This window comes from Dromaius novaehollandiae, chromosome 14, assembly GCF_036370855.1.
Source record: "Dromaius novaehollandiae isolate bDroNov1 chromosome 14, bDroNov1.hap1, whole genome shotgun sequence".
In the NCBI taxonomy this organism is placed as follows: domain Eukaryota; kingdom Metazoa; phylum Chordata; class Aves; order Casuariiformes; family Dromaiidae; genus Dromaius; species Dromaius novaehollandiae.
Window position 1 is genome coordinate 14747906 of NC_088111.1, and position 22222 is coordinate 14770127.

Consider the following 22222-nt stretch of genomic DNA (forward strand, 5'->3'; position numbering starts at 1 on the left):
ATGCAGTTCCCAGGCTTTAGCAGTCATAGGAAAGGGACAAACAAAAATCTACGTATGTACCGAGTTGTATGTACCGTATGACCCAAAGAAAGGTCATTTAGCTGTTCTAGTTTCAATGCACTATAATGTATCCAAGCACAAAATTAGGAATAAAATATCAGTTAGGGCTTTTTGTTCCTCAGCAGATACAGCTGGACGGTGCAGGTTCATCTTTCTGGCACAGCAGTACCAATGGCAAGCAACACCAGCACAAAGCAGTTCGCATCCTCCTCGGCATGTCTCAGTTTCCACCCTTCCTAATAATGCTCCAGTAGGATCAGATCTTGCAACGTTTCATGGAAGGGGGGGGGGGGGGGGTATGGATTAGGACAACCAGACAATTACGTGGAAGTATTCAACTTGAACATGTGCCTGAAGCAAAAAAATCACACTCTTACTCTCACAGATCTTACTGCTGCCTGGTTGTGGAGACACCATCTTAAGGAATAGTATTCCTGGGCATTACCAGTACAGCTGTAAGTATTATAAATAGTATCTTTAGAATATTAATGAAAGGAATGCCTGGTACTTTGGCAATCTGCTCAACACCAGCATCACGCTACCATCTCACGTTCCCTGTAAACGTTAAGGACGGGCTACATGATCGTTACAGAAGTAGTAGCAGAAGCAGCTTCTGTTTTAGAAGCAGAAACAAAACAATAAGTCAGTCTTTTTCTTCTTCAAACCATTTGAAACCCAATTAATGATTTCATATCTGGGAACAATAACTCTATGACAGAATTTTCTCTAAATTGCCAGTGACAAAATTGTAATGAAAAGACAGGGCCTCGGTACGTTGGGCCTCTTCAGAAATTGATATTTTAATAACAGCATTGATATTTTAATAACAGCTTTCATCAAGGCTTTACACTGGATTATTTTTTTTCAACCACCAACACCTACAGGCCTGCATCATTTTCTATATTGCAAATTCCTCAGGAGAATTATTAAAATGTTAAGAATCAACTGTTAAAACCTGAACGTGTGCTAAATATGAATGTATTTAAGGTGTTCACGCAGGCACGATTTGTTACCAAACGGCAAGCTGAGCATAGCATGAGGCAGATGGCAGGCAGTGCTAATTGCTGTAGTTCAGACTGCAGAAAGCGCTCCAAGGTGGGAAAGAAAACGTGTTCAAGTTTTCTTTCCAAATGAAAGAACGGACCTTCCACTTCCCGTCTCTTTCATATGGAGTTTTTAGTAAGTCTCAGACCTCGGAGAGATCAAATTCAATTCTCATTTCTCAGCTGCTCTGTCAAATGTCAGGCCAGGTTAGACAAAGAGATTTCAAAATTGCTGCCATTTCATAACTGCTTCCTCTCCCGATATGAAGCCCCCTTGAGCTGTCATTTCTTACTTCTCTGTTGCCCTTCTCTTGTGGCTTTTTCTTCCTTTTTAAAAATCATTCTCCCTGTCTTATGTGACCCTAAAATGGTCTGATTCCTAACACCCAAGTACCTCATCTTTAATCTTGACAACCAATATCAGATCCATTTTCTCCAGGATTTAGCCAAAGCACCTCCACTGAAGAACGAGAGTGGACCGATACCAGCATAACTGGGGATGAGACCTTTCGTCTCACGGCACTTGCCCGACGCGGGCATCAGAAACACACACTGCGGTATCCGGTGCGATTCTCGAATAGTACGTACCTATCGTTTACCTCTGTGCCTTTTCAGCTCATTTCGCCTTACTGCTGTTCCAACATCCTGCATTTGTCACTGACTGTACAGTCAATGATTATTTTCAAAGAAAAAAAATCTGTAAACTCAGATGTTACATAGACTTTCTACTAATCTCTTTTTATATTTTCAGTACTTCATTCTGAATTTCTGAACTATTACCATGAATTTCTCAAGCTGCTGAAAGCTAAGAAAAAGAAATTATCAATAGTAAAAGACAGATAAAGCACCTAAGAATGAAAACATGCATGCAACTACCTGTAGTGAAGAACACCGTAACGCAGGTGGCAATAGTATACTAGGTAGAAGCTGCAGTTTTTTGAATTCATTAAAAATGAAACTGAGCTGCTGCTTTATTTATGATGTTTTATATTTTTGTTTTTATCTATAGCTGTTAGATTTGTCCTCTAAAAAGTCTGATGAGTTCTTAGAAGGAAAACATTAAATACAATGTTATGAGTTGAGGTATCTGCTGGCCCTCCCAGGAGGATCACACACAAAAACACATGTAATCTCTCGTCAAAGGTCATATCTTGACATTAAAATATTTTACATATGAGATCCCATGTGAATTTACAGACTCATGAATCCAAAGATGAAATAGCCTTTAGATGCAATTTAACAGTCTGGAAAGCAGATAGCTGATTGCAAATAGAATTTTGGGAAGACAGTGGAAATAAAGAGTATGCTGTGAAAAATGTGTAAATTTGGCTATGAAGGTATTAGACCAAAATACACTTTTACGGCCAGTAGGATTTATTTGTGATTATTCATTAGCTGTTGGAGAATATCATCAAGAGTGAGCATATTACCAGGATATTTTGCTATTACCAAAGGATTACACATATTAATTCAAATATAATACCAACCAGAGACCAGAGACTTTCTTACCTGCAAAAAGCACTACCCACCCCCACCGCAAACCACTGGTCCTAACCCCACTCAGACCACCAAGTCCGTGCAAATTTTATCAGACTTGCAGGTTTGCTCTGAACATTAGCTCTGGCATTTTCAAATACACGACTTTGTCAATGCCGACCTGTTCCGGCAGCTGCAGCAGCAGCACCAGGCTGCGTAGGTCACCTGCACGTGCTGCTCTCCCGAACGGCAGCCGGTACGAGAGCGCTGCAGAGACGAGCACTGCCGCTCTGCTCTTCGGCTCGCCGGGCTCGAGACGAGGGCAGCTGCCTCCAGGGTTAGATGGCTGCTGAGTAGCTCACTACAAAGTACACTCAATAGTTCGCTGGTAGAAAACACGGGTCAGTGTTGCATCCTTTGCTTTAGAGAGATACAACTGCAGTCGCTGCACCAGCCATGCACGAACAAACCAGCTGTGGTAGCTGTTTCCAAGCAGTGAAATCAAAAACAGAAAAGGAACTGCTGCGTATCAGCAAAGCCCAGGCAAACACTTCTGGTAAAGGGAACAGTCAATGCTCTGGCTCTGTCACTTTTCCTATGATTTAGCGTAATTTCATCGGGACTCAGCTGAGCCCCTGCCAGTTTGCATATGTCAGCTCTCTCTCATTTGTGTCTGATAATGTTTCTTCCCACCACAGAAACTACACAGAAGGAGATGGAGACGTGTGCGGCACCGCTGCAGACGGGCACGCATCCCTGGCGAGCAGAGGTTCGCACAAAACGCGGGCCCGCAAAGAGGAATGAGGAGCCCCTCGTGCCAGCACCGGGCGGAGGGAGGGCGCCCGGGGTTATTCCAGAACATCGCGCTGGGAATCCTCCCTTCTCAGTCACAGATTTACACACTGAGGCTGTGCCTCACGGTAGAAATAATTCTGTTTGATGCTCAGTGACAGAGGGAGAGTCTGTACAGGAGGAGATTCACTTCCTCTCATGTCCAGCTTATTTTTTCTTCCTGTTTCCATTACTTTAACAAAGTTTTAATCAGAGAAAGATGCAATGGTTTGTCCTTTTCACCTAGAAACATTAATATCTTAAAGATGCTTCAAGATTAACATGACCAAAGATACTTAATCTATACCTATCGACATTTGTTGAGACAACTTGTTTATTTGCAAGTAAACCAACGTATCCCATGTAAGCCAATGTATTCACCAATGGAACCCAGGAAATTTTATTTTAAGCCTGATTTTTAATGTATGAAACACTAAAGCTAGACACTAAGGTCATCTTTTATATCCCCTTGTAGACACAGTTGGAAACCTCATCTTTCCTGCTATTCAAGAAATCAGACTGCTCTAATTTTGCTAAGAAAGCATGTCATGCCACTGAGTTCCTCATTCTAGCTGAATGACAACCACCCTTCTTATCCTGTCCAAGCGATGGAGCATTAGGTTAACAAATCAATTATAAATTTCATTTAAAGTATTAAGCTCAAAACAAAGAAAGTCTCCAGATCATTTTTCTGCACGTCATGCTGCAAAGAATCTGCGAAGATTGTTATGAAGATAATACAAGTAGTTATTTGGACGCAGACAATTAAATCTGCATTGCATCTCCTTGTCAAGGGAAGAATTGTGGGTAGGTTACAGGGAATGACACAGCTAGTGGCTACTGTTGAGAGCGCCTCAAAGTCTACGTACTGCCTGAGAAATCTCCAAATTAAGCCTTACAGAAGTTTGTCATAAACAGCTACCATTGCCTAGGAAGCTTAACCATTAACTCTGGTACTGCTTGTAAAAATGTGCAATTCTGTTTATGGCATTAAGATAGCATGAAGAGTGCAGAGACTTTTGCATCTTCTCTTAGGTAATGCAAATTCAAGGCTTCTACTACCCCTAACTTGTCTTTTTCCATCCATACAAGACACCTCATCTTCCCTTCTCTTCACTACATGCCAAGTGCCTTAGTCCTCTTCCTAACACTGCCTGTTCTGCTGGTATATCCTCCTATGGACCCCAGTAAAATAACACAGTGTCCTTAAAGCTCGACTCTTTCTGAAAGAGCAGGTCAACATGTACAAAGATGCTGAACTGATAGGTGGGTTCATATCCACAAAACTAACAGTAGGAGGAACTATATGGTTAAATAACCATTATATAACTATTGTAAACAAGTCAAAAAGCTCTAGACTGAGACGGCAAACAGACAGTAACTTGTTTCATTGCCAAGAGCAGTCCAGGGCACTGTAGTTTTAAGAATCCACTCTCTCCAATACGTTCATATAAGAACTGACAGAGCTGTCTCTAAGAGAAGGGCACCTGCTTCATCACTCCTGCTGTGTGCCGATGCGACAGGGAAGTAAGTACATGTCCTCCGGCCTCATGAATGTCCCCATTCGCAACAGGAAAAAGGAAGCTGCTAAAATAATCAGATAGAGAAAGCCCTAAGAATCCATCTGAACTGAGCACCAGGCTGAGGCCCACACTGGCAAACTACGGCTATCCAAATCTCCCCAAACAAAAACAGACATTGCCGACACTGTAAAACAGATTATTTCGCTTGGTATTCCAGGTAGTGTTCTAGTAAACATCTCAACAGAATCCCTCATTACATTTGGCTCCTTAGGATTTTTAATGCTACTAGATAATTAGATATAGGTTAAAAGGAACATGTTACAATTCTCCAAAAACCATGAGATAAAAACTGTTTTAATTTTTGGTTCTCACCAAGAAAAGTCCAGAACATTTCTGCCTAGAGGTCTTTTAAACTTCATTCCTTATCTCTCTGCACAGGCACTTGTTACCTCTCAACCTCTACTGATAAATGAATTCTGATGCAGCAGATCATTATCAAATCTTGTGCAGTCCTGACGGATTCATAAAAGATTTTATTGGATTTGCTTGCAAAGAGATAAGCACAGACGACCAACACCTTGACCTGAAAACATCACTTCACCTAAAATTCTCACCGTGATTTCTTCCTGGTGTCCCAATCTAGAACCTAACTCTACCACCAAGACAGACATTATTAGCAACATCTGCAGCTTCGAATAGTTAATCTTGTCATTCAGTTCAACATTAAAAAAATAAAAAGGATTAATACTGTGTGTTCAGTTAGATTGAGGTTAGCCTCTAAGTATTAAATTTCCCTTTACTTGTTGTTGCTGCACATTATGGATCCCTGCCCTGAGAGGCTGTACGTACTGTACTGCAGTTCCCAGGTAAGGAACATGTTCTCTAGCGGAAAAAGCTCATCCTCGCAAAGGCGTTGCCATATACCAAGGAAGAACTAGATGGCTTTGCTGAGGATCAGGTACAGGTACTGAAATCTTTTATATCTATGTCAGCATTTTCAATCAGCCAGAGAAAAGGAAACTTAGAAGCCCCTGCTATTACACAGCATGACTGGAATATGTATCTCAGGTGAGTTAATAGATCTCAGTCCAGTTCTGGTCACATACTGCATTATGAGTACCTCTAATAGTAATATAGATATGAACAGTCAGGTTTTTAGACAATTTTAGACAATGCCTGAACCAAATCAGGCATTATTCCAGGAGATGAACTGATCTTCTGGACTCATTAGAATTGACTGCAAGTTTAATTTAAATGATTAACCGTCTCTTGGGCAATATATTCATATGCTTTTGAAATTCACTCTGACTGAATTCTGTATTATAAACTAACTGCATTCTCATTTCCATGGCTGGAGGAGAAGTGTCTGGGAACGGAGGTATGCAGACGGTGTACATTCAGCCCCTCCCTGATTCATAGCTGAATCTAATGTTAGCAGGAGCTGTATTTTTGCTGCCTGTGCTATACTTACCTCTCAACAGTCTATCCACCATCTTTTCCCCAATGCTAAATTCACTTACAAGTTACATTATATTATCCTCATCAGCTAACAGGAAGACTGTATATTGCATTCCTGAGAATTTCACTTCCTACCTGCCAGCATCCAGAATGTATATTCCGTAGCTGTCCCGCTGCATGTTGCATTTTATTTCTTGAATACTGTGCTTTGACAAAAGGTTAGTCATCATTGGGGGGGGGGGGGGGAATCAAACTAAATGAGAACTGTCAAAATTCTATTTTAAATCAACAGGACTGAAGGAGAAGTAATTCACACTCAACTTGCTAAATATCCTGGAAAAATTTATTTAAAAAGGCATGATCTTTGTTTACTGAACTCCTTTCAATCATTGAAACTCAACACTGTCAAATGCCTTAATGCATACGCGTTAGAGCAAATGTATCAAACAGCCTCCCGCCTTGGTTTGAAGGAACAGATCGTAAATTCTATTCCTTTTTCTGACCAAGACTATTAGTAAAAGTTGGCTATAGTTCATATTTGCGGCTGGCATCCATTCAGTCAGCCTCCTTTTATGCTCATTTTCCATCATTAGAGTGCTACAATGAGCTATCAGAAATGCTCAGATAAATCATTTTATGGTCGCAATCAGAGCCAAAACAACGATGCAAGGGGCCCCAGAAAGGTGATTCAAGTACATCAAAACCCCACTAGCAGATGCTGCCTGGCCACCTGTAAAGATGTGCAGACCTTTGGCACAGGGGTGAACAGTCAATAGGAACAAGGGAAGGGATGAAAAAGGCCAAATGAAGAAGAGGTGGCTTCCAAGAGTCAAAGGGTCTTACTGTGATTCTGGTCATGGCACAGATTCTGCTAATAGACAACTGCAGTATGTTAACTATAGTTTAGACAAGAGAAGGGGGGAAAAGGGGGGGTGGCCATCAGCTGATTTAAGTTAACATCAGACTATAAATAAATCAATCAATCCAGCCATTTAGATTATGTCAGAAAAAGCTATATGTCATTAGGATGCATAAACACTGAAGTTGTTCAGCTATTTATTTACATATTTTTAAGAAGTTCTGCCCACTGAGAAAGCTTGTTTCCCCCTGCCATGGACAAAAGGTGATGAGCATTGCTGACCCAGTTTTTAACCTTTCAAGTGGATCTTACACAGTCCATGTGAAAGGACTATGAATTCCCAAGTATTTTTCACTATTAAACTAAGGGAATCTGAGGGCTTTTATGTGCACCTAACTACTTCTTTTCTTAACTGAAATAACGCTTCAAACAGTTCATCTTCTCCTTTAGCTAATCCCAAAGTTCCTAATATTCTGTGAGCTTTACTGGATTCAGTAAAAACTGGATGGCTGGAAGACCTGGGTGGGTGAGAGGAGGGGTTTCTGAAGTTACTGACTCCTGAGACTGCCTGTTACAAATGAGCTTCTTTAGCAGAATTGTCCGTAACACACCTTGATTCTCCCTTCTTGCAAGCCATTATACAGATGCCTTTATGCATTAGCAGCTATGCTCTGAACACACTAGGGAATGATAAGAATAACAAAGGTCACCTAAAAACTAGTATTAATGCTTACAAATTTTATACACAAAATTGTATTAAGAGGAGCACTTGTACCATCAAGAACTAGAAAGTTAGAAAAACCTCAGTACATTGCCTGTACAACCTTAATTTAATTCTCTTGGAGCATGCACTGACTTGCCGCTAATTACAGGGTTACATGCTAGTTTCCAATAGTTTCTCTAAAATAGAATTTCTTGTGTGAAGAATAGGAGGTCTTCAATACTAAATACACTTACTTTTCTAGAAACTCAAAATCCAATTCCATTTAAATTAGAGGAGGATTAGCACACAAACACTGTGCTCCTTTATCTCACCCCTGTTTCCATATGAGGGCTAACAAAATTATTTCAGCGCAACCTCTAAGAGAGAAAGAATATCTAGTCATTTTGTTGATGGAAATAAGCTGCAATCAGTACAGAGTTCTGGAATGCTTTCATATTTATTAAGGTGCTACAAGAGGGCAAAACTATTAACCGTCTGCAAAGATGACAGATAATTGCAAGCGCTTTACAGCCACAAGGTCTTAAACTCTAGCAATGTGCGAATGACCCAAACATGCCTAAATTCTATTTTTCAATAAAGGAGGCTTGCAGGGATGATGCTGAGTCATCGCTGTTTCTATACGTAGTACCATTTAAATTACCCAGTACTTCTGCTGTTTTTTCTTCCACAGAAACATAGTTTTAAGAGGAACCAGAGACCAGCAACAATCAAACTGAACACCTACTGAAACCCATATTCCTTGCAGTTGAGGTCTACATCTCTGCTGGTTTCTTTTTCTTAATGAAATGCTTTTCAAAAGTCAACTGAGTTTTCCAAGCACTGACAACTCCATCTTTTAGTCCCTCAGCTCAGCTGGCCTGCTACCTTTGCTTTAATTCAGCACCGCAGTTCAGTGTTTGGTCTTGTTTCATCCTGCTAGAGTCCACATGGCCAACTCCTTTTTTCAGTTCTTTTCAGATGGAAGTATTAACTAAAGTGCAGAAGGAGCATATGCTTTTAATGTAGAAAAAAAGCTACACATACTCTTACAGAATGAAGTATGCAAGTCCAAGCAAACACATGGAACTTGCATATTCAAATTAAGATTAGTATTAAAGCTCCTTCTACGTACCACTATGTGCTTCAAGTGAGCTGTAACCATTGAATTTTAACCTAGCTTCCCCAGCTACTGAAAAATACCACTAGGTAATACACCGCAGCGAGGTCAGCAAAACCTGATTGCAATGAGGCATATATTATGTCAGCTATTTCTCTGGTAGCAGCTGAGAGAAGAAAACAACAGCTCGACAACAAAGCAAAAGTATTGGTGCATCTGTTTCCTACCTATTGGGATGGATGAAATCTGAGAGTAGAGATCCAGCATGCGATTGCCATCTACATCTACTAGGTAGTTCCCTCGGCTCTCTTCATAATTGCAAAAAAAGTGTACAGCCTCCGCGTTCTTAAAGGAGAAAAAAAAAAAGCAAACAAATGAATATTTTAAGAAGTGGAAGAGTCCTTGCAGTGTGGAGGAAGGCCCAACTAATGGATATACAGCAAAATCTGATAAAAATATCTAATGATAAAATATAAAGACATATTATATGTATTTTAGGGAACTGACTGTAGAACAGTTTTTATAAAGAGGAACCGTTAAGAATCATCTGTCCTAAGGGAAAAAAGAGGCAGAAAAATGCACACTTCCAACACCTATCAGTTTAAAAAAAACCCCAAAAACTTTGAGTAACATGTGACAATGAATGTGAATTAAACACATTCAATGACAGTGAATTAAATAAGTCTGCCATCCCCAGTAACTACATAGTTCCAGACCTCAGAATAGAATTCAGAGTCTTCTCTATACAATGAACTCATAATGATGTTTACAATTACAAAAATATGCACTCTCATCAGGCTGACAGGCTTTTTTCATCATGGAGGTTGATACACAGTAGTTTGTGAAGAAATTTAAATGCAAGCAGGCACTTTTTTCTACATAAAGTCAAGCACACACTTGAGGAATTGCTCTTCTTGGGAAGGCAACGTACACTTAGGCTGGCATACTTTTAAGTTCAAATATATCTATGTTCTTATTGGCCACTTCATAACAATCCAAAATGACACATACAGCAGAATCCTGAAGTAATTAAAGAGAAGTGATTGATCCTATCAAAATAATTCTGCAGTATTTAAAATAGACTATAAAAGATTTTATTCAAATGCACACACATAGCATCCATAATATACTCCGCATTCAAACACATATTCAAGTATTTTCTGCCTCTTTTTTGTAAGAAATTAAATACACCAAACAGGATTTTAAAACAAGGTCTGAAATCACCATAGTAACATCCCCCCAAACTCAGAGAGCTTGACAAATTACCTGAATTCCATTCAGTTGTTTCATTAATTCCTGTAGAAAAACAAAGATCAAAGAGCCTCAGGTTTGTAATTATCAAATACTGAAGAATATATACATTTGTTTTATATGACCCCATAAACCGTTTGCAAAACTTGCAACTCTTTGTGCTTTCCAGGAAGCTCTACTTGCCATGTGAAATTTCGTAACGCATCTTGCAAACATGACAGTCAAAAATTGTTACTGTGGCACGCGGAGCTGAATGGATTGCATGTTCAGTTTAATTGTAAATCTTCAAAAAGGTAGAGCTCCCTCTTCTAAACTGATCAAGCGAATCGAGAAAAAAAGAGACAAAACAGAAAAGAAGAGAAAGCAGAGGCCTGCACAAGGGATGCTAGCACACGGGCTCTACAAAGATAGAGAGCTAGTGGAGAGCTGCCTTTTACCTGCAAGAGGTGGCACCAAGGAAGCTACTGAAGAACAATTACTTTGATACTGAAAGGAGGTTTAAGTGCCTTCGCCCTAAAGTTTGTTAGTTTTCCTTGGCTGATTTAACAGCTATGGACTCTGCCAGAGTAAAACATTGTCCAGCAAATTGAAACTTTTGCTTCATTTCAAAACCAAAGCATTGTTTCACACCATAAAAAAAGGATAATAAATAAATATTAAATAAATAAATAAATAGAGACAAACAGACAGAAGCATTTTCTCCCCTTTCTAGTTTTTCATTCTCAGAGTCTTGATAGAAGTAGACATACACTGTTGTGAAATGATGTTTATTCATAGTGGTATCGGATTTAAGGTTTGAAATAAAACTTATTTTCTACCAAGTCAAACACAGGTAGAGGAAAAAAAAATACAAGCCACTATACTTTGGAAACATACTCTAGATCGTGGCCCAGGAACTTCTGTCTTCATTAGAGGTCCATCGTAATCAAAGTCCACATCAATTTTAGCTGCAGCTTGACTGATACATCTGTGTCCTGTGGGAAGCAACGAAACTGTGCGTTACAGACTATTTTCTGCGTTCTCCTCTCAGAGTAAACAGCCATACTCTACCTGACTGTGAATGCTTGACAGATGAGACCAGTTACATCGTACTTTCTGAAGTGAACTAAATATATAATCTCAGGCAAGCTAATATCAGTGAGATGGATTAAAAAAAAAAAAAAGTTTGGGTGAAATAATGACACAGCCCTGGAGAAACAGAGGCAAAACCTACTGTTAAGAACAGGAAGACTAAGAGCACATCTGTTTCCATCTCTGTTGTTGATTCTGTGCATTACACCTTGAGCACGTCTTTGCCTTAAACTCCCCCGTTCATGAGCAGAGGTGGTTCACTATCACAAGCAACAGAAAAGCCTGATCGAGCTTGCAGGTAAAAAGCATTACAACATGCTGCAGTAGCTAAAGGAATACTGTTTGAGAAAAAGGATTTGTGCCTCAGGAAGGAAAACAGCTGTGTTTAAATTAAAAAAAAAAATCTCACATGAATCTGGCAGCTTGCACTGCAGCTCTGAAAGTTGGGTCAAAAATAGGGACAGCTTTTACTCTGATCTGCAACTGGGCTGCTGCTCTTTATCCATGCTTATAATGGAGGAATGGTAATAAACTTGACATCTGTAATGAAACCAAAGGGCAGAGATCTCCCATGCTTCCTCAGTAACAAGCTCTGTTCTCATTTTTGAGGTAACTGCTCCAAAATACAGGGTCTATCCATGGTTCATAAGACAGAGAAATCAGCTTTATATAAGTCTTCACAAACATAACAAGATTTAGAGTAAGAAGAGACTGTGACACGATGTCTGTGAGGCTTAGCCAGCAAGGTGTGAAAAGTGGGACTCACTTCACCTGACTGTAGTCTCCAAAAGTCACACATCTATAAACCTATGCCCCAGCTGGGTGTCACTGTTTAGTGACAAGGTCATGGCAACAAGCCCATTCTCTCCATCTAAATTAAGGTGTGTTAGGAGGCCATAAAGGAGCACACTGTACTGATACGAAATGGGTAGGGCACAAAAAGCTCACAGAGGAAGTGCTGGATCTGCAAACAGCAAGAGACGCCTATCGCAGCAGAGTTACCTGCGCTGGCAAGCGTGCACGACACAGTCCCCGCGGACCAGTATTCAGCAGTCCTGGAAGGCCAGACAGGGAGCTACTGCACGACTGTCCTGCGGGAACACATCTGACCTCTGCTAGCCCTAGTCTCTCTAAACACTTCAGCACAGAAAGAGGGAAAGCCCTTAGAGGATGTGCTTTCAACAGATGAAAAGGAACATGCTTTCAGTACAGTGCCAAGCAAAACGTAAATTGGGATCATGGCCCACCAGACATGAAGCAGACAAGATTAATAAGTGTGATTAAAAACCATTCTAGTTACGGTAAGCATAAATTCTTAATATTTATATGTTCCATTAAGGGCATTACAAGATAATATAAGAATTGTACATTTGCAGCCAGGGAAGTACTAAACTCAAGAGCTCTATAAGGTGTCAGCAACAGAATATGAGCTTTCTCCATACACTACAATTAAGTGTAGAACCAAATTAACCATTCCATTTTGTCATGAAGCACCTGCAAACCCTTGTCCAGCATGATATCACAGACAAATTAATCTCAATATGCCTAACTCCACATTTAGGGGCATCATGCTTACATCAGATCAACACCTGAAAGATGAGGTCATAATTTGTTTTAGGCTATGACTGGCATTTTTGTTAGATGCAACACCCAGAATTAAGATCCTTAGCTCCCTTTATCACCAACAGAAAGCTGAGTATCTTCAGATGCAATTTAAGAGTGCCTAGTTTACCGCTGAAAGTTGGGCAACATGAGCACCTGCCTGGGGGTTCAGCGCAGCACAGCAGCACAGTCTGAAGTTACCATTCACCAATGCCACGCCGAGTGCCCCTGCAGCACTGCCAAATGCTACAGCCATACCACACAACAGACTTCATCAGCGCTCCAGGAAGGGAGACAGATGGGAAGGCCGGCGAGCATCCAAGTGCATGGAAAGCACCAGGGCGCAGCGTTTCCAGTCACGAATCCTAGACAGCACCGGCTCTGACTTCAGCACGCACCAGCTCTGCCGAGGCCCGAACAACACCGGCTCTGTGCCCGTCCATCCATAACGACCTCGCGCATCCACAGCCTCATTTCAGAAACTTGTTAGAAACATTTTTTTGAATGAACAAATATTTATCTAAGGAAACGAGGAGTTCTACTGTGATACTTCTCAGCAGAGTAGCATTTCGAACACGGCTATTTGGCCAAAATTTCTAACAGTGACTAGAAATATTGGCCTCAGTTTCTGAGTGCCCAGGTCGAGATGCCGAAAGCAAGCCTGATTTTTCATAAAGTGCTGAGTGTTTGTCTGGAGATCACAGCCCTTTAAAAGTATCTCTAGCTAAGCAGTTAAATTCGCTGCTCAATTTGGGAAAATTTGGCCTGCAAAGATTATTATTCTCCTCAGCTTTAATTTGAAGTGTTACATCCGAGATGCGTCACTGCCTCTCCGCAAGGCTATTAATAGGCTCTGCTAAAGTAATGCCACTTCATTTTTGCACCACTCTGTTTAGTGCTCATATAAACCGGGGACTGCATGACAACTGTTCCACTATTAAAACTAAAACAAAACATGACTGGATATAAAAACTCACCAAAAGCTCCATAATTCATAGCCAATACAGCTGCAGATTTAGTAGAGGCATTATTAAGTCTGCAGATTAAAAGGTGAAAGAGAGACCAAACGAACCCTTTCGTGCCCCCCTCTTCTCCCTGAGGGAGATCACAACAGGCCCCATAACACAGGCCATATCTGCCTTCTCCAGCCCTCCGGTTTTCAACGGCAAACACTTCTGCTTCTCCTCAGTAGCCAAACACTTGCCTGTGCTCTTCATCTTCCTCCCTCAACCACCACTGCTCTCTCCCCCCAACGTGGAAAATTTCACTGTCTTCCTTTAAGCTAAAGGGCACTATAATCCCCCTCTCAACTCCCTTTTGCTCCTTTCTACCACCTCATTGCTGTAGCTATCTCCTAAATACTACAGACTCCAGCACTGCCTTTTATTGCCTGCATTCAGCAAGCCATAAAAGCTGGTGATTTTATATAAAGTCTATACTGTACAACAAATACTTCATTATATGGCCATTCACTTTTTATAGCTGCTCACTTTATATGCTCTAGCACATCTATACAAGATCCCCAAGGTCGCATCTGCTTGACAAAGTACAGCGCTGCGCAGACAACCCAGCTCAGGATCTGGAAGCGGCTCAGCCACGTTAGCGACTTGCGCTCGAGAGAAAAGACCGGCCTCTCAGCAGAGCTCGCTGGATTGGGCTCAGCACCCTGCTCCCCAGGCTACGTTGCTTTTGGTTGCCAGGAGAGCGTGGACAGCACCCACCTGGGCACCCCTGCACCACGCTCCGCTGCGCGGTGTAGCCGGACAGCAAGACACGCGGTGCTCTGCTCCCCTGCCCTCTGCCCTCTCCCTCCCGCCAGGCGCCGGACACTGGTACACGATAGAGCAGAAAGCGCTGAAAGCGACCCAGAACACGTAACACATCTGAAGTCAGCAGTATCGTAAAAGATACTGCAAGAGATCCAGGCCTACTCGGCATGTTTAACAGTGCAGGCATTTATTCTGAGTCTTTCTCTGGACTACTTCAGGTGTTCCACCTACAATCAATTATTTAAGTTTTAATCTGCTTCAATAAGTAAACACCTATTTTCTGCTGTATCTTATTTTATAAACCTTATGAAGTAATAGGTAATAAAAGTCTAATGAGCTTTCAAAAAATAACACAGACAACCTTTCTGTTGAAGTTAAGGGCAGATGTTTTCATTTTTTTTGCTCTAAATATTCTGAAATTACTTCATAACAAATAGTTGGTAAGATTTATAGTGCTGCCCAGTAACACGGTAAAAAGCAGAGAGGTGCAGGGCAAGTAGCTTTACAGCAACGGCACAGCTGATTTGATATGACCTCTGCTGATATTTTGTGTCATAGGTGTGGAAGCACATACACAGTCTTGGACTTTATGGTTTTGAACCACAGCAGATGCAGGGTGTATACAAGGCACACACCCTGAACTCTTAAAAAAGCCACATACTGAAGTTGTTTCTATCCAGTCATATCCCAACTGCTTTTTCCCACAACAGACACAATGAAATTCATTTTAGCTTTAAAATCGTGTCAGGTTTTTATGATGAGAAAAAATAGTTAAACACATTTGTAAAGAACTATTTTTCCAAAGTGAAAAAAGTGAACTTTTTTGTTGCTTTAATAAACCAAAGTCTTGTTATTTCTTTGTTACTAAGTCTGTGGTCATATAGCTCTGTTTTTTTGATGACTCATTTAAAAGAAACCATGTGTTTATATTATGCTATGCTCCCCTGTGGACTAGTTCTTTCCTCTGAGGAAAGGAAGTTAATAGAAATAGGTAATTCAGGGTGTTTCTGTTTTAAGAGTTCTGGACCCTCTTCGTTGCAGTATGAGGGCCTCACCAGGGAGTTTTTAGAAGTCAGCACACACTACGTGTCCGAGCTGCTCAGGGAGGGACCTTAATTACTTGTTCTGCAAAGCTGCAGTTGTTCCCTTCTCCTCCAGAACTTCCTCCGACAAGATTTTTGTCTTAGCAGTTCCACAGTTCCTGAAAACCAGCAACATCCTTAGAACAGGCTGAGGCAGTCGCAGATCGAAGACTGGTGAATTACGGTCCACATTTGTGGTCCTTCTTAGCCCCCACCACGTGCTCTGCCTTCAGAGGGTCACTGTGCCGCTGCGCTTCCCTTCCACCCGCCTCCCGGGTTTGTCTGCCCGACTGATCGGCAGCTTATACAGGCCAAAGGCACACTGCTGAAACCAACAGCACACCGTGTTTTAATAAATGAAACGCTCTCCCAAGACTACACTATCCTCAATACGTGCAGTCACCTAGCTGAAATTTTAATCTGAGGAGCTGGACTGCGGGCAATATTTTTGAACGGGAAAAAGCTTAGAATTGGTTTTCTGCTGGAGAAAAAGGGCCAGCACCTTAGGAAAAATAAAAGTCAGAGCCATGAGTGTTCCTACTGATTTAAGATGACTGCTCAAAGAGAAGCACACCTAATGCCTAACTGCTGCAGCCTGGCCCTTCTCATACACCATGATTTGGTCCCTCTCTATTCTTTTTATCTGAGTTCTCATAAAAATACACTAGTTTGGATAGTAATTAAAGATTTCCTGTTCTGTTAACAGTCAAACTATACCTGCAAATGTCTAAGATGCCTGACCACTAGACTGTAACACCATTGGACCAACGCAGATGAAGGTTTCCTGACTGCCACCTGTGAAGCGTGGATAACATTTCCCCTCTTCTTCTTCCTTAAATGGCAATCTGTGAAATATTTTAACAGATGAGGATTCTAAAATAAACAAAATCTTAAATATCTGTTTTTTTCCTGAGAAAATTCTGCTGTGGATATTGCAAAAGGAGCAGCTTCTCATCTGAAAACACACACATCACAGAGCCACAGAGTAGGGAAGTCATCTGGAGAATATTTTACTGCTCTCATAGCTTTTTTATTTTAACAGCACAAGTCAGGAAGGAGTTGCTTCTATCAGCCACCAGATTTTGTAATAAAAATAAATAAATAAGAAAACAAAATCAATACTGGACAGCCACCTTCTTTGGAGAAGGAACTACGACTCTGGAAATCAGGCTTTACTAAAGCCTGCATTTTACTAAAGTACTGCATTTGTGCATTACTACAGAATGCACAAACACCCATCTCAATGCAACGGCTAAGGACCAGGTGTGGATTAAGGATCCATTTCAAGAACACTTACATCCTAAAAACAACAGTCTATCAGTAACACCTGAACATGTTCACATCCACCCACGCTCTCCCTCCGCCTGGAGGAATTAAGAACAGAATACTTTCGAGAATTTTAAAGAAGGGACACTGGAGGTGAGGGGCGGGGGACTGATCTCCCGATCAGTCTCACAGAAATGCTCAGTAGAGCAGCAAAGACCATATAAGCCGCTATCATCATCATCTTGTTACCATTTATGCAAAAGCCTCTTTGCACTAGATATTTGCTAAGGGCACGTATGAGTGATTTAAAAAACAAACAGAACTTTGCTGTGCAGCGCTGCATCAATTCACACTGGCACAGCTCATATATCTCTGAATAGACAGGTTTTCATACACAGCAAAGATTGGTCAAGTGAGACTAAAAGATGCAAATGTTCTCAGGAGAAAAGAGTTGCTTTAAAGATCATTTTTTATCAAAATGGTAATGTTGGTCAATTTGTGAGACAGATTATTCTCTTAAACAACAGTTCCAGGAGCAGCTTATCCAAACCACAATCATTTCCAATAAGCCAGTGACCCAAAACAATCTAAAAAAATGAGCAATGCAAATGACAGGTTCCCCCTCATTTGCTTGTTTTCTTCCAAAGCATGCTACATTTCATTATTCCCTACAGAAAGGGATTTCTAGGCTGATTCACTGATACAAATTTAATTTTATACTTGTCTTCAGAAGCCCACAGAGTATTTTATTTTATTAACACTACTATAATGGCAGCTTTACAGATTTATTGGTTCTTACATTTCCCAAAGAGTTGTTCTACCTTGTAGCTCAGGAAAATGCTATGGTTTGATTTTACCTTTTACCCTCTCTGAAACCGCTTGCAATAAGCAAAATGAACATGGCCTGTGTTACCACATCAAAGGATCTTGAGATACAATTTTTACTTCCCCCTAGGTAGAAGATAAAGAAGATTGGCTAGGGAAAAAATCCTCAAGAAACAAAACCTCAACATACTAACAAAGCCTTTGACAGTCAGAAGCTAAAAATCAAAGTGCAGTTAATTCTTCTTCTGCTTCCTCCCTCTCTGCTTCCTTCTTTTTTTCTTTTTCTTTAAAAGCTCCTTTTCCCTTTGAGGAAGTATAATGTAAATGATGGGCACAAAATCGCACAATTTCTAGCAAGGTCAAGATAGATTGATTCCAAATACTCCACTCATCAGATATGCATACTTGTTCAAAGGGCTGGCTAACACAAACAAACAAACAAAAAACACCCAAACCGAAAGAACACGAACTTCAAGAACAAAAAACTAGGCCCCCTTTCTTTTGTTTTTCTGTTTTCCTTTCCCCCCACATTTTTATTCTTTTTTTCTTCTCCAACTCTCATTCAAGTAAATTTGCACTCTGGATAGAAATATTAAAAAGGTTAGTCCCTGTGAAGAGCTCAGTTGCTGGTTTGACATGTATTGGCATACACAAGCCGTGCAAGTCATTGGCCAACACACAAGTAAAGACCTCTCCTCATCTAGGAGCACCTTGACAAATACAAAACAAACTTTCTTATTGATACATGGCTCAGAACAAGACTTTAGAAGTCTAATCCTACATCAAAGTTCAGGGACCTAGCCAAATGCTCAAGAAAACAGTTGCACCTCTAATGAAATGAAAGGAACCACAGGCATTTATACTAGCCCAGGACTCCCACAAAAATCACAGCATGGCTGAGGTTGAGAGGCACCTCTGGAGATCAGCTAGTCTGGTATCCAGCAATAGTTGCTCCATCACCTTCCCAGGGATTGAGGTGAGGCAGACTAGACTGTAGTTCTCTGGGTCCTCCTTCTTGCCCTTCTTGAAGATTGGAGTGACTTTGCTGTCTTCCAGGCACCTCTCCCAGTCACTTCCGAAGATGACTGAGTGTGGCCTCGCAATGAGGCCAGCTCCCTCAGCACTTGTGGGTGCATCCTGTCAGGGCCCATGGACTTGCGTACGTCCAGTTTGTTTAAGTGATCCCTAACCTGAACCTCCTCCAGCAAGGGAAAGTCTTCCTTTCTCCAGACTTTCTCCCTGGTCTCCAGGGCCTGAGGGCAAGTCTTACTGGGTAAGACAGAAGCACAGAAGGCATTCAGCCTTTTCCGTGTCCTTCGTCACCAGGATCCCTGCCTCATCCAGCAGCAGGCCCACATTTTCCCTAGTCTTTGCTTCTGATGTACCTATAGAAGTCCTTCTTATTGTCCTTGACATCCGCCCTAGATTAAACTTCAGATGGGCTTTGGCTTTCCCAGCCCCATCCCTGCATGCTTGGACAATGTCCCTATCTTCCTCCCAGATTACTTGTCCCTACTTCTATCTTCTGTACACTTCCTTCTTCTGTTTGATTTTTACCAGGAGCTCCTTGCTCATCCATGCAGGCCTCCTGCCCTCTGTGCTCAACCTCCTGCTCATAGGGATGGACAACTCGAGCTTAGAGGTGATCCTTGAATATCAGCCAGCTTTCTTGGACTCCTCTTCCCTCTAGGGCTGTATCTCATGGGATTTTTCCAAGCAGGTCCCTGAAGAGGCCAAAGTCTGCTCTTCTTAAGTCCAGGATTGTGATCCTGCTTTTTGCCCTGCTGCTTCCTCTCAGCATCCTGAACTCCACCATCCCATGGTTACTGCAGCCAAGGCTGCCTTTGACCTTTGCATTCCCAACCAATCCTTCCTCATTCCTAAGTATGAGGTCCAGTAGAGCACCCCTCCTCATTGGCTCTTCTATCACCTCTGTCGGGAAGCCCTGTGAAACTGAGAGGATAACCTGTTGAGAAGGGAGGTTTTTCTACTAATAGGTTATCTAGGACGGCATGCACCCAAAATGCCAGGAGGTTAATTGGAGGGCCTGGGCTCAGTCCTACACCTGAAATAGCACTTTTAATCTGAAGCAGAGGTCATGACCATGCTAAAGGCAGACAGCCCAAAATGTCACAATAAGCAGTAATCCTCAACATATTTGCAAACGGCAAAAGAACTTGGATTTCATGGACACAGAGATAGATAAACACTATTTTTAAGTGTGTAACAACAACCACTATGACACACAAGCATATTCAGAATTCATAGTAAAAGTAGAATCAGGTAGGCCAGGTTATTGGTAAATCAGATGCCCTTCTGCAATAATACTCAGTCTAGCAGGCTGAGATCAAATTGTCTAAGTACTCATATGACAAACTTCAGAAATGTTATAGATTGGTAGTACCCTATCTAACAAAACGAGCCAAAGTATTCTGTAACCCATGCAAGTAAATCAGATCACTCATTGTAATGCTTCATACCATAGCTAACTGCAGTGTGCTCTGTTCATTTGAAATTTCTGTCTCTCTCCCCAAAATTATTGCTGTTTGATTTTTTTTAAACAGTGAAGTTAAAAAGTTTATTAACTTACCCTGTAATGGTAACCCTGAAGTCACCCTGAAAGTCAGGCTAGTCCAATTGGATACTTACGAATTTAGAAGTCTGCACTTTGGTACTCTGTGTTGAACACTGTGCTTTGCCTCTGTAAAAGCTGCTAGTGATGGGACAGCTGAAAAACTGAGACTGTTATCATGACCAAGCGAATGCTCTTTTCTCCTGCCCCATCAGTACTTCAAGCAATAGGTACTTTCTAAAATTCAGAACGCATACTGTGTGGTCCTTTGGAGAATTAACAGCACTGCCTTTGTAATAAACGATCTAGAACACAAAAAATGCTGCAAGGGTCTAGTGAGAGCCTTATTTCCTCAAGTGGAAAGTACTTAGTAGCTGAAGGTCTCTAACAAATCTTCACAGTTTGTATATTTATTATGACTGTCAGTAATGGACTGACAGCTTATTGACATAATAACCTCTCACTGTTGATGCTGATGTATTTATACTTGTCTAACTCACTCTGACCAGATAGCTTGGTAGCTTTTTTTATTTTAAATTCCTTCAGAAGAGAAATCTCAACAAAAATATACTGTCAGCCTAAATATTTTCACAGACATTTTTACAATCAACATAATTTAATATTAATATTCTTATATTCATATTACACTATGATTTGTATGAAAATCAGTACCAAGACATTTAACTGAAGTTAAACTCTTGAGACAATGGACCAAGCCAATCCACTGACTTTCTGTTGAGGTCTATCATTAAACTGCAGTGGAAAAAGGGTTCCCCGTGCTGTATTAGCTCAGCATTAGAACAGGACCAGACGATGCGACTTCAGCTCTCATCTTAAAAGTGTGAAAAGGCAATGGCCTACAGCGGGACATCAGTCTCTGAAAAAGCATTAGGAAAGCTTTTAAATTACGTTTAGCTAATACGACTGAGAACAGCACCCTCTTTTCCCTGGTAGACAAAGTTGGCTTGTGACGTGACATCAAAAGTTAGAAAACAAACGTGTGAACTATTGGCGAATCTATCAGAGACACATTGGCTGAACAACTCGCAGAGAAGCCATCTCCTTTCTAGCCATCTTATCTAAAGGAGATGGGTACGTTTCGTTAAATTCTACTCGTCTTGCTTGTTGCAGACTTTTCAAAGCTCTACGCAACACACGTGATCTTTCTGAACACCTAAGTAATGTTAGTGCTTCCTTCTGTTTCATAAAGCAGGATGTCATCGTTTCCTAGCAGAGAGGAAAGCACATTTTCCAACTTAGGTTTTCTAAGCTATCCTCATCACTTATCAGATATCTCACTCAGCAATTTTTGAGCAAATTTCCACATTGCTATAGCAACACAGCTAACATAAGTGCACCCTTTTAACATTTTGCCATATTAGTAGTCACAGAAAGCACTACTGTTAGCAGGTCTCTGTGGCAAGCAGTGATCTATGCTAACGAGAGCTAGGTTCAGCACAGGCCTAGAAAGAAAGTGCTTAAACCCCGGATAAGTTTGGCAAAAAATAACACTCATATAAAGACAGTTCCTGACTGTACAACTGGATATCAGCTGGGAGAAGTTCCAATGGAGGCACTGAAATTAGATCAGTGTAATCAAGAGGATAAAAGAGAAGAAAGGAAGGGTACAAATAAATGCTGGCACATGGGATCCCTCACACTGAAAGATCCCCAGTCCCAGGTGCTATAGCGTCGCTACTCGTCGAAGTGCAGA

At 41.1% G+C, this 22222-nt stretch overlaps 1 protein-coding gene and 1 long non-coding RNA gene across 8 annotated transcripts in view; one reads left to right on the top strand and one right to left on the bottom strand.

The window, feature by feature from the left end:
- ABAT (4-aminobutyrate aminotransferase) overlaps positions 1 to 22222 on the bottom strand; it is a 77712-nt gene that overhangs the window by 18572 nt on the left and 36918 nt on the right. For all 7 annotated transcript variants that reach the window (XM_026096479.2, XM_064520413.1, XM_026096477.2 and 4 more), the window contains exons 3-5: positions 11198 to 11295; positions 10337 to 10366; positions 9298 to 9415 (exon numbers count right to left, since the gene is read on the bottom strand). In XM_026096479.2, coding sequence (XP_025952264.1) covers positions 9298 to 9415; positions 10337 to 10366; positions 11198 to 11295 — 246 coding nt within the window. The remainder of the gene's footprint in view (positions 1 to 9297; positions 9416 to 10336; positions 10367 to 11197; positions 11296 to 22222) is intronic.
- Positions 1538 to 5646, top strand: LOC135329954 (uncharacterized). The gene is made up of 3 exons (XR_010391651.1): positions 1538 to 1683; positions 3278 to 3348; positions 5372 to 5646. It is a non-coding gene; the product is annotated as an uncharacterized LOC135329954 (long non-coding RNA).